General features: G+C 36.8%; 1 protein-coding gene across 1 annotated transcript in view; it reads right to left on the bottom strand.

The window, feature by feature from the left end:
* Positions 1-9436: 9436 nt before the first annotated feature.
* LOC134746595 (monocarboxylate transporter 4-like) overlaps positions 9437-13500 on the bottom strand; it is an 88048-nt gene continuing 83984 nt past the window's right edge. The window contains exons 11-12 of the mRNA XM_063681018.1: positions 12951-13103; positions 9437-11106 (exon numbers count right to left, since the gene is read on the bottom strand). Of these exons, the coding sequence (XP_063537088.1) occupies positions 10574-11106; positions 12951-13103 (686 nt within the window). The 3' untranslated portion in view covers positions 9437-10573. The remainder of the gene's footprint in view (positions 11107-12950; positions 13104-13500) is intronic.

The following is a 13500-nucleotide window of genomic DNA, read 5'->3' on the forward strand; positions in this document are numbered from 1 at the left end:
TAAATAAACAAAATATAAAATATAAATTTAGTACGTTGTAAATATAGGTACATAATATAGAATCATGTTGTATGAAAATGTGTGAAAAAAGTGTCAATGTTAAAAAAAAACAACGAATACCTATGACCTAATTTTTACAGCATTGTGAGCAATGAGTCGTTTAGGTAGAAACTGGAAGCAAACGAAACAGGCGGGTGTTTGCTGAAAAATAAGTCAATTTCTACAACAAATAGCTCGTGAAACCAGAGAAGTAGGTAAAGTCAACTCCATTTCTACTTAACTTATACAATTATGTTCTTTGAAATTCTGAAGTCAGTGACTAGAAAAACAATTCACAGAGAAAGTTTACCTAAACTGCTTTTTTTTAAATCCATATTTAATTTTCAGCATGATCTTGCGGTTTTAAAATATGTTTATGAATGTAGGCGAGTCAGAGCTTATTTAAACCTCATGTGTGTCTAGGATACGAACAGCACTACTCTCGCATCAGCAAATGTCTAACCAACCTAATTTACCCCCTTAGCAGAATCTATATTGGTTATTATGTTGACCGTTTGTGAATTATTTGTTGAACAAGAGTTGTAGCTCGATTTTTAATTATTGCCAGCAAAAATTTTGTATGCTGTCCAAATGATTTAACGACTATTTTTTTGCAGATCAGTTTTGTAAACGGCTGATCATTAAATTACTTCCCGAAAACTAATCAGGGGTTATTCCATGAATGCTTCGTCTTATTAAATACCCAGACTTGTTGTAGGTATAACCAACACAAATCATAATTCATGACCCAAGCTAAGTCTGGATATTTTGACACAAGTGGAGACATTGCGGAGACAGGCGGGTATATAGCCTATGCGGGTCAGGACCCGTGATCACTGACTATCGCCTTTAGCGTTAGTCGAAAACCTTATACCACAGATTATATAATAGTTCTTACGAACAGATACTTATCTCTCAAAGAAAACGCAAATACCTACCGTTTTGATACCTACACAGAAATACAATGGAGTGACCTTCAACGCGCCGCTCCCCGCACCGCGCGCACCGGCACAACGCTAGGGTTGCCGACGCTTCTTTCAAATACTTAGGTGTCTTAGGTAGATATCTAGCTATAAATGTGTCGTACAAAAACATTATCTACATCTTTAAAACAATTTAATAGTACCTACGTAGCTTGTAACTATCGTAAAAATAATAACAGTAGGTGTAAGTATCTGTATTGAGAATGTCTACTTACTTTTCCTCATCCGCCGAAAGAGGAAAAAACTATATTTTTTTATTTGATTTGTTGTTTCTTCATCCATCCACACTACAAGCTGTGTTATTTGTTCGTGACGAAGACATTTCTTTGGCGCGTGAGCGCGTGTGGCAATGGCAACCAACTGGCTAGCTTGAGTCCCGCCGGCGGGAAGCGAGTCGTAGGTATAAATCCGAGCTCGCGCGGAGTTCCATAGGCCTGCTTATACTCTTTTTGTATACAGAGCATGTCCTCATAATATTTATTTTCCAGTTGATCAGAAGTGTACAATATGGTTAGAGGTCGCGCGGGGCTCCTCGCTTTCATTTGTTTTAATAGCATGGCAGCACTTGACAGTGATCAATGGCATGAAAAATGGTCTTCATTGAACCATAGCCTTTTACTCTATAGATTATACGCGGGGGATCAGACGACAGGTTGCAACTTTATAATTAATAACACTTTTCCTAACAAAAGTGTATCCTGACAAAAGTTTTCGGTTTCAAAAAGGCCCATTTCCACAGATGGACACCAGATTTACCAATACTGGAATGTTGGTGTACTGGCAGGTAGAAAGGATTGTTTCGCTAATCGAGATACTAGTGAATTAGCACGAGCTTGCTCCCGAAACATTTAAAGACAAGTAGTAAAGTGTTATTAAGTATTAAATAAAACTATGAAAACGGATTATATCGCGTATATTGAATTTATAATACATCCCGACGTTTCGAACTCTTTACAGCGTTCGTGGTCAACGGGTGACTGAGGAAAAATTACAAATTGCAAAAATACCCACATACTAAAATAATGAACAATCATAGACTACAAACTTTAAGGCTGGTTGTACATGCAAAATCGGTTCATAAGGCTAGTTATACACTATAATTATTTTTCAAGTAAAGATATATATATATACGCGATAAAAATAAACTATGCCGGCTCCAACCCTACACCACGGACCCGAGAAGATTTAATTCCCTCCTAAATTGTAGGAGGGTATCCCAATATGGGACCGGCAACAAACTCGGCGGGACACATCTTTTCAAAACATCAGAATGTCCAGCATCATCCAACACTACGGTCTCACAGTCTATGTCTCGCTTGCTCCTTTATCAGGTGGACTACAGGATCCCAAGCTGGTGGTAGAGAAAAGCCATCTTCCCTATTAAAGTTTGGATATTTCTTAATCTCAATGGCCTCGCGCAGCATTCTGGGTATGTAACGCTTCTCCTTGGCAAGAACCAGAGGCTTATCAAACTTGATTGAGTGATTGGCTTTATCCATGACATGCTCACAGACAGCAGACCTAGGTCGACGGTGCTTGACATCAGCTATGTGTTCCTTCACCCGAGTGGGAATGCTCCGATGGTTGGAGCCGGCATAGTTTATTTTTATCGCGTATATATATATATCTTTACTTGAAAAATAATTATAGTGTATAACTAGCCTTATGAACCGATTTTGCATGTACAACCAGCCTTAAAGTTTGTAGTCTATGATTGTTCATTATTTTAGTATGTGGGTATTTTTGCAATTTGTAATTTTTCCTCAGTCACCCGTTGACCACGAACGCTGTAAAGAGTTCGAAACGTCGGGATGTATTATAAATTCAATATACGCGATATAATCCGTTTTCATAGTTTTATTTAATGAGTAACTATCGCGGTAACCGAAGACAATATTATGTTATTAAGTAGTTAGGTACCTAACGTTTTTTTTTGAGACCATTTCTAAACTTAGTTTTTATGTATATAACAAATATAAACATAGACATAAACTAACAAAGATCTATCAATGTTTTTTTCAATGTTATGACTCCTGTAAATATTGCCCAAAAAAAATACCTTGAGAAGCAGACATTACGAAACCAAGGGTTTTAATTGTTCCTCGTGTCACTGCCGATGATTCTCATTTTTACACCTCTAAAATTGATAAATGTAATTTATCGTGTTTTATTTGTAGTTTCCAAGTGTCAAAAAAGTCAAAAAAGGTAAAATTATGTACATGTTAATGTTATTTTTCGTTTGATGATGGGTCTCTTGTGAGTTGAAAACGAGCAGTCTAATAATATTTAGTTATTTGTTTTACAAGGGGAGAAAGTTGTTGTTTAACCTCTCGAGCTAATATTGATACCCGACCAAGCGAAAGATTCCAAAATTGAACCACGAGCGTAGCGAGAGAAATTTAATCTTTCAAGGCATGAGGGTTAAACAAACTTTGCCAGCGAGTGAAACACAAAAATTTTCACCACACCAACACAAGGAATAGGCTCTTTCGGTGACGGATATTTATTAAATGCATCTGTCGATTTTTACCTATGTAATGTATTTTAATTATTAAGCTTTAACACCCTTAGTCGAGAACTGTTAATTAAAAAAGGCTAGTAAAAGCTCTATACCTACCATCGTTATTTCTATTTGCGTGACGCGTCGCAGCCCAGTAGCAGTTCAAACCAGCTCCAAAAGGTGCGAGAGCGTTACGTTGTTTCGCTTACATTACCATAATTGCGAGATAAACGTAACCGGTCGACGTTTTCAGCGGCAACGTCGCATTATTGCGTGAAAGCTCAATTTGGACCTCTGTGTTTGTGTTAATAATAAATAAAAAGCCGTTTTATTGCTGGAGATGTGCAAGATATGTTTTGAGCGCTAATCCTTATTAGTATAGTTGCGAATGTAACTTTATTTGTGTGTCAATCTGTCTGCTACCTCTTTCTCAAACCGCTGAAACGATTTCAATTAAACTTTGGTATGGGAATACCTCATTTAAATCCTGGAATCCTGGACATTGGATTGTTTTTATCACGGATATCATTATTCTACGTAGGTAGTTAGTATTAAGCAAATACCTAGAACCTATAAAATGCAATAGGTTTTTTACTGTCGGTTTTTTATAAGAGCTTTGTATTGTTAACCTTTAAGCACATCTTTTAAGTTCTCAACGCTAAATAAGATTATCAAGCAAACTGTTTTATTTAACAATAAAAATTTACTGTGTCTGTCTAAGATATTTGAGTCTCTTTATTTATTATTTTACATCCGGATTACCGAAAGGTTGAAATGGAGATGTCTGATCAGGATTTTCGTTTCTAGACGGATCTTCCCAGAAATAGAATCCCGTGACATAATAATTTGATATTCTGATCACAAACTTGGCCAACACAGTGTGCCAACTGTAGTGCAAAGTGTACCTACTCATCTTATATCCAATAAGCTAAACTCGGATGATTATTTGGAACTAAAAGACATAATGTGTATCTACATCTACCCACTTTCCAACCAGAGTTCGTGGGTTCGGACCCAGGCTCGGATTAACGAAGAACTTATATTGTATAAAATTATTTACCTAATATTTATGACTAATGCCTTTTGAAAATGTGTGCACTGACACGACTAGCCGTGTAAACATTATCAATTAAATTCATATGGTTTCCACACTTCAATAATATTTAATTGTACTTAGTCCCTATATAGGATTCCAGTTAACACAAATGACGATACTATTTACTTAATTCACATGGTAGAACCTATAGTCTTCGGACTTTATTCTCACAGTAGTTGACTGACGAGGCTCCAGTTCAACTTTGCATACGAATGTAGTTTTGTGTAAATTTATATTTATACTATTCGGAATAAAGGAATTACTTAAAGTTTAGCTATAGTTTCCGAATAACTAAGGAAAATACAAATTACTACGTATTCAGTCAAATGAAATAGCTTACTGCCGATCAATAACAGCGTCACTTCGCTTGAACGTATTTACTTATAAATAGTTATGTACCTACCTACCTATTGTTGATGCGTAATGAGAGTCTTCTTTGGGCCCTTCCTTGGAATAATCATAGCAACAATGTTTATGAATAGAGTAACATTTCTTTCTTGTATAAAATACGTCCCGTAATATTTATTCCACAAAATTATCATACTCAACGTGATTATTATAGCCAAGCCCTGGATATGTGTTCAGGCATTTCTACATTATAATATTCCTAGTAGAACGTCTCCGAGACGCGTTTGAAGTGATTACCAAGTAATTTAATACACAAATCAGCGGGGGTCGTCCCCGTTCCAGTATGCTAATGTAATATGATGTTCAAGTAAAGTTGCTTTATGGATTACATTAATGCATAATGTATAATCATACGTTTGTCAGCCCGCTTCGTCATTTTATCGCAAAATGTTCGGAAATCAAAACAATCGACTACCGTTTTCTGTAGTGTGTATTATTATTGTCAGCGTATGTTTTTATTTTATTGCATCATTTGTACTAGTACCCATTTTACCAATAATATTAAATAAGTCTCTAAGCCGCTCAAATAACACCTCTTAATTTAACACAGGCGCGGTGCGGCACGTTCAAATGAGTAATTGGCAACGCACATTTAATTAAGCATGAAATGTGTGCACTGGTTCTGTTGTCTTCTGTGTCGTATTTTCTTAACTTCATGCATAAATAATTAGGCGGCCGCGCAGCGCGTGGAAATTATTTCTAACTTACACGTGACAGTTCATTTGCGGGTGGTTTGTTATACTTTCAGGTTAGGGATACATAGAAAATGGCGAAAGAACGTATAATGTTTAAAAAAATATGACTCAAAAATTGTAAAGGCAAAAAATCTAATTTTATCCAATAAAAATCAGTTAATCACGATACAAAATACAATGCCTACCTTATTAGAATTTTTAAGTAAACCCCGTGAAATCATCGTTGAATTAGCGACTAATCGCAGATGTTGGTAAATTGAGAGAATTTCCGAGGATAGTGGCGGATCTGTGCGGGCAGCATTTCCATAATCATCGGCAAATGTATGCGGCGCACGCGTCGACCCACCGCGTCTTAATTACGACCACTCTTATGACGGACGGCGCTCTCCGGCGAATATAAAGCGATCACATCCAGATCGGGACTTATCTTCCGTATATGAAATATTGCATTCCCGCTGCTACTAGTACGAACCATATTTATGTAATTCCTTTTACAAGCGCGCCTTATTAGGACGCTTATATGTATAAAATGTAAATATGATCGTATCGAGGATGTTGGCCTAAATAATTACATGGAATTACTTGGTATTCTAGAATGCCGGTCGGACATAAAGGTTTATTAGGAGACGAGGACGTCACGGCTCGTAAAACGAGTGACGAGATTGTCGAGAGCGTGAGGTCTATTGGAATCACCTCATTTCTTCGCGCCCGCACTGCATTTGCCTATAAGTTCGGAGGGATCAGGCTAGGATGAGTAAGGACTGCGATTGATGTTTCGGCAGACTTAATATTAGGAAAAAATAATCATAATAAAGGATTAAATCAGATTAGATTATTTGTTTCATAATAAAAGGTTTCTGAGTTTGCACCTAAATGTATCGTCCGATGTTTCAGATTTTAAATCAGCGGGTAGATGTTCATAGAACTTTGGTCTACTTGTTATTTTGTGTTCGTGGTGTCTCGTTGTGTCTGTGTTTTTGAGTTTTTTTTGGCTGCGCAACATTAAAAAGCCTTATTGATACACCTTCTGGCCAGCTGTCCGCATTTCTATATTGGAGGGAATAAACATTTACCTAAAGACACCAAGTTATGTCGTGGCAAGCTTTCCTTAAATATGAATTTACTTTATGTTCGTTTATTTCCAATTGCTCTATAAAAGAGTGTCATTAATGTAGAGTTAATTTATAAGATAGCTCTTAAGGTAATTGACCATTATCGCCGCTCGTACTCATAAAATTGCTTAGTAACCAGACGCCGTTTGCAAGCTGCATCGTTAAAGCTAAAAACAATTAGGGACTCAGTAAAGTTTACGTCGCGTTTCCTGTGTTCGAAATGAAATTATAGCATTGGAATAAAAGAAATTCCGAATTGCTTTGAAGTGAAATCGTACAGCTACGAGTAATCTGAGCGCTTATTTTCGGGGTTTCATTTATATTCCGGGTGGCGGATTCGAATTGTCTGTGATGGTATTGTCCGAGTCTATCGACTCTAAGGATCGATATCACTTCCGGACGTTTCACGTTCTTCACTTTTACTGCTGCTGTTTCAACTTAGTGTTTATCAAGTGGAACGTAAACGTAATCATATTATTCCGCATAATGTAATACAATACGTTATTCACCTACTTTGAGTGTTTTTTCATACTCGGGAACGACTTAACTAACTATTAACTATTCTAACGGCTTCTGCAGCAAGAATAGTTACTCTGTCCCTATCGGCTGCCAGCCCCCAAAGGTCAATACCGTATGCTAGGATTGAGTTCACATACGCGTAATATGCCATACGGAGATTTTTACATGACAGTGCTGGAGCAAGCCGAGACACAGCTAATTGACATACTGCCATGCATGTCATGCATATTGAAATGCTGTTTTTAATACAGTTGCCCAAAAAGTGCTACTTTACGTAGTACATAAATCTGAACATCTTTAAACATCTTGCAAGCAATTACTAGGAGGGGCTCTTTCGATCTCACTTGATGACGCTGAGTATTATACATTTTAATGACTTTTTTTTATAACAGCTAGAGCCTCAACAACTTCGGCACACTGATTATTACGTAACGCTTTGGATTTCAACCAAAACTTGCACACCAGGTAACGTCTACGAATAAATAAAGGTGGCAAAAATAACTCACTCTTACCACAGGGCGGACACGCCATACATCAAAAATCATTTGCGTTTATATGTGTGAATGGCGGGTCTCTATTGTTTGACATAATTATTGAAAGTCATAATGTAATGATTGTCATATTATCAATAGTCATAATTTTGATTTCCTCGAAAACGCGTAACTTTTCAGGATTGCCAAAAAACAAACCTAACCTAACCTATCTATAGGATAACCCGAGGAAAATCCTGAAAAGTTAACGGTTTCAGAATTATGACTAATGATAATATGATATGATATGATATGATATGATAATATGACAATCATTACATTATGACTTTCAATAATTATGTCAAACAAAGGGACCCCATGAAGGGGTACGTTCGTATACGCGTCATTGTGTGAGTAAGTCGCTTAGGGCTGACTCGTGCGGCGCGCGGGCAAGGCGAAGCCGAAATATGCCGAGGCCGGCCGAAGTGACGACGAGCCGCCCGCCGCGTTGGATAATTCGACCGAAATACGTTAACAAACAAAACGTATTTGTTTTATTTCGTCCCAATTGTTGAATTGGCTTTGTCAGTTTATAGTCCTGCACGTTTACGTTATTGTTATTATTGATTTTATACTTATTTCATTATTAAATTAAAAAAAAAACAAACGCAAATGTTCCGAGCAACAAGTTCTTTTTTGTGAAATGAGTGTAAAGAAAATGTTTTAATTCAGGAACAGAAATATCGGTAGGAATGTGACGTATAATATTATTATTTATTCAAGTTTTCCAATATTCAAAACACGAAATGTAATATTTATATGCCAAAGTTTAGCCTTGTTTACTTACATTTCGTGTTTTGAATATTGAAAAACTTGATTATTTATTTTTACAAATTGATAAATAGTAAAATACATACCCGAACATACATAGCACAATTCATCGGCATTTTGAACGTTTCGTCATCGTGTCGCTAACCGAACTGAGAGTACGCCAGAAGTCCGCTAGATTTCTGTCGCGGGGCGAGGTAATTCGAGTTGGGGCGGGGCGGTGCGTGGCCGTTCTGTATGATAATACTATTACTTATTCTGTGCTCTTACCATGAGCTTGTCACTAATATATTCGCTAGCGTGTGTGTAACTTGCATTCTATGCATCGTATGTTCTCGGCATATTACTGCGAGCGAGATGTCTAGAAAGTAAGTTACGTAGACGTTAGCAAACATGTTAGTGTCAAATTTGTGGTAGCTGTATAGTGGTTCAATTTAAGTTACGAGATTTGAAGCACACAATACATATAAATATACAAATAGGTAGGTATACGCAGTGAAGCTAAATAAAGTGAATGTGTATGTGTAATAAATTGCCCATCTCTAGACTACTTTTCTAATAATTGAATGACGTAATATTATCTTTTTAAACTATATTTTCATAAAAAAATCGTGATGAGATGTAACGATGTAAATTGATTATGAAATCCTAATGACATACTCCATAATATAAAAATGGGAAGGTACGTGCAAATAGTGTTGAATAGTGGTGTGATATATGATCGACGATCTTGCTGTCGATTGTGGCATGGGTCTCGACCGAATTGAGAAAAAGTAAAAAGCCAGAAATTTTGCTAATTTCTTTAATATCTTTTCTACTCACCACCAAAATTGTAAAACACGCTTTGGTACAAAAACATAACAATCCTCGTAACAGCACAAATTATAAACGATCAATACATTTTACGATTAACGAACAATAAAATATTTAATTAATAATAACGAAAAAAAATATCTAAAACATATTCTAGAACACATTATTTCGAGCCGCGGGTCTAAAATTTTATTTCACAAATTGCTAAAATTGACTTTGTTCACGTTTCCCGTTATACGTTCTATTGATATATCCGTTTGCTTACTCCTAGAGGTAAATCAGCAAGCGTTAAAACTGCCATTTCTAATAAGGATATAGATATAGTTATAGATATAGGACCGTGACATGTGTATCGACTATATCGCATCGTCTATCATAGATCATACTAGAGTAGGTACCATAACAAAATATTGCTTGTTGGACGCATTGAAGCAAAATAACATTTACTGAACTTATCGAAAAGTGCAAGAGCGTAAACTTGAAATTGCACTGAAATATCTGCAGCAGCTGTTGTAGAGGTTAAAAACAGTCATAATGTATTTTTGTGTTCACAATCGTTAAGGAACTCAAGTTATTACTTACTTAATAAAGGTGAGAAATTTGATTGAAACTCTGGCTAATTTACCTGTATCTATCCGCGCTACCTAGCCATGGACACGGGACAGGAAAGAAATAGGGTCGAAATATCGAGTGATAGTAGTATATCATAGATTAAATATTAAAATTCGATGAAACATGAGTATTCATTACATTATTTCCGTATGAGCTACATAACAATAGAGGTCCCACAAGTACTCCAAGAAATACTCAGTAAAAGGTATTTTAATAATTTTATAAATATTTTGTATAGCGTAAGAATGATCAAAAGTTTAAGTTGTTAATGTTTCATTTTTTTCATTTGAATCAGGAATGAAAAGCTACTCCTCTGCGCATTGTTGAACTTAATACATAAAAGTCGACAAATAAGTTTAATAATCGCACTGCTTCCAACATTATAATCAATCCCGTTATTGCTTTATCACCGCTATCAGCTTGACTTAGCTACAAAGAATAAATATTTACAAGTTCTCACTAATCGTATTCACGAGCATTCACTCAATGAGCGAACGGTCATACCGACGTAGTGATCTGCTCTATGAGATGGTGCTCCCGCCTGCGACAGCGACAGGCGCGATAGGAGCCGCCGCGGCTCCAGGTGCTCCCGCGGCGGGCGAGGCCTTCCGGGACGCTGCGCGAGGGCCGCAGCGGCGGCGCGAGGCGGCAGCACTCGGGATAGGCGGCGGCCGAACAGCAAACACGGTCTAGAGGTGCGGCGTAGGAGAGGGACTTGGGCAGGCGCGCGCTGCACGACGGGCCGGGCCAGGCGCAGTAGGCCGTGGCGCCGCCCGCGCCGCACGCGCACCACGCCGGCTCGCAGCGCGGCGACGTCACGCACGGGCACGCCTCCGACACGGTCGGCGCGGGCGCCGGTGGCGGCGGCTCCGGCTCGCGCTTGGAGAAGCCCACGAAGAATAGCAGCAGGGCGCCGGCGAGGGTGGCCGCCGTCGAGAAGTAGAAGCCGGCCCGCGGCGCCTGCTGGTTGATGTAGCCCGTCACCGGCACACCGACTATCACAGGAAGAGCTTCTGCACCTTGGACGAAACCTTAAAATAATAGATAATGCGACCTATAGTCAGTTTTTAAATAAAGGACGAAGGCAAAATGTCAAAAAAATTATTTCGGTATATGATACTACTACTATGTATAGCGGCTGGATAAAATGTAATGACAATAATTTTGAGAATATGCTTAATTGCTAACACCAATTAACAGGCAATTCATTAATTTGTTACATACTTAATTTTATACTTATTTCTGCCACCTAGTTAGTTTTAGTTCTAGTTTTAGTTTTAGTTTTATCAGGCCTCACTGAAAATCAGCGTCACGTAGTGAGTCCTTTGATTCACTTCGGGACAAGCTGAGTGAGGACCTTTTAGCACAATTCTGTTAGTTTATATTCTAAATGAATGTTATTTTATGTTGTTTTTAGTTGTTTTTTTTTGTGCTAATAAATATTTCTTATTCTTATTCTTATTCTTATTCTTAATATCTAAACTGTTTCCAATTATTTTTTAACATTTTACCTAAAATATCAATCGACAATCGGTTATTTTTAACATGCTTTTATTTAATTTACCGGAGATGAATTATTTGATTTAGTTTTACTGCTATTTCCCATAATAATAAATGATTTTAAATATAAAAATATTATTTTACATCTGCAATTTCTACTTTAACCTTTTCGACGCCATGTCAAACACAAAAGCTGTCACTCGGACGCCACGTCACCGAAGTGTCAAAACTGAAGTTGAACTTTATGCATATGCACGTAGGTATATGTTGCTTTGTGGTCTTTGAACCTACGGTGCGGATATATCCGTCATTGGCATCAAGAAGGTTAATAAAATAACTTATTGTCGACACCTATTAGGTAAGTCATACATTATATTTACTCAATCAAAACGATTTAGACGCTCCTGATTTGCAGTTTGTAGCACTTAAAAAATCTAATCATTTTTAAACACATATAGGTAAGTACTTACTGTTTATAAAATGATAGCACACACATATTAGTTTCAAGAACTTATCTCTATGACTATTGGTTAGGCTACGACACGTCGAAGTAAAAATAAAAATTTAGAACTAAGCGTTTTCTTTAAATGATTTTATACCACCTCAATAAGTACTGACAGAAAAAGTACTCCCAACCAGCCCTCGTATAGGTTCATGTATGTAGGTACATGTACAAGTAATATACTCGTGTTTGTTTCCAAAGTTGTGCCTTATCGCGAACATAAAGTTTCCATTTCCACTTTAAGTATTGGTTAAGTACGGTACGGCAAGGCTTTATCTGAGCAATAAATGCTAATGTCGTAGACAACACTGAGAAAAAAAGGAAAACTTAATTTTAAATAACGGTAATAAAGATAGTATATTATATATAAATTAAACTTTATTTACCGAAACAAAAAATAATGAGAACCTAAATGTTGCTTGTTTTAAAAGGGTTTTAAGAAATATTGCGACATACACAACAGAAATACAAGAAACAAAGAGAAACTTGTACCTACTACAACTAGACTTCAGAGGATAAGTAAATCTTTCATTGGCCAATGTGTTCGCTTTTACAACAAAATTCCTTTGGATATTCAAAGTTTGCCATTAAATGAATTTAAATCGGTCATTAAACGAAAGTTGTGCAAAAATGGATATTATAAAAATCAGACTATTTAGAAGACGTTAACCCCGTTAATAAGTATGTGCATAGTGTAACATAGATAATGTTATTTAATATTTAATTTTTAAGTAAATACAATTGTTTGACGTCATAAAGAGATTGTAAAATCCTATTATGAAAATAAACGATATGATATGATATGATGATATGTTCAATATCCAATGGAATACCCATGTCCGGGGGCTATTAAATTTTGGTTATTATACTTACCCCAAACTTTAGCGAAGTGACGTCCCCTAACGCGCTCCATTGTAAGCATTTTCATAGAGTAGAGATAACCACCCAAACACAATCCGTACATCCAGGCGAACAACACGTATCCGTGGTAGCCCTCGACGCTGCTTAGAGCGAGCATTGATATGCCTGGAACAAAGTTATAGAAAAGATAAGGTGTTTTGGCTTATCCTACCTGTTTTTGGGGTTATTCTAGGAACATACGTAGTGCAATGCAAACTATGTAAACAATATAGGTATTATTAGCCCGTAACGACCATAATAATGTATGGGGTTATTAGTGATACTGTGAGTCGCTCAACTTCAAAATCGGGTAAATCCATGTGTCAGATTAGTAGTAGTAGTAAATCACTTTATTGTGCAAAACAAAAATTGTTAACATGAAATTCATATAAATTTAGGTACAAAGGCGAGCTTATCCCTATAAGGGATTTCTTCCAGCTAACCTTAGAGTAAATGAGTGGAAAATTCGAATTAGATAGATAGACAAACTTACAGAACGTACAATAATATTTAAAAAGGAAAA

The sequence above is a fragment of the Cydia strobilella genome, chromosome 13 (genome assembly GCF_947568885.1).
Source record: "Cydia strobilella chromosome 13, ilCydStro3.1, whole genome shotgun sequence".
Lineage (NCBI taxonomy): Eukaryota > Metazoa > Arthropoda > Insecta > Lepidoptera > Tortricidae > Cydia > Cydia strobilella.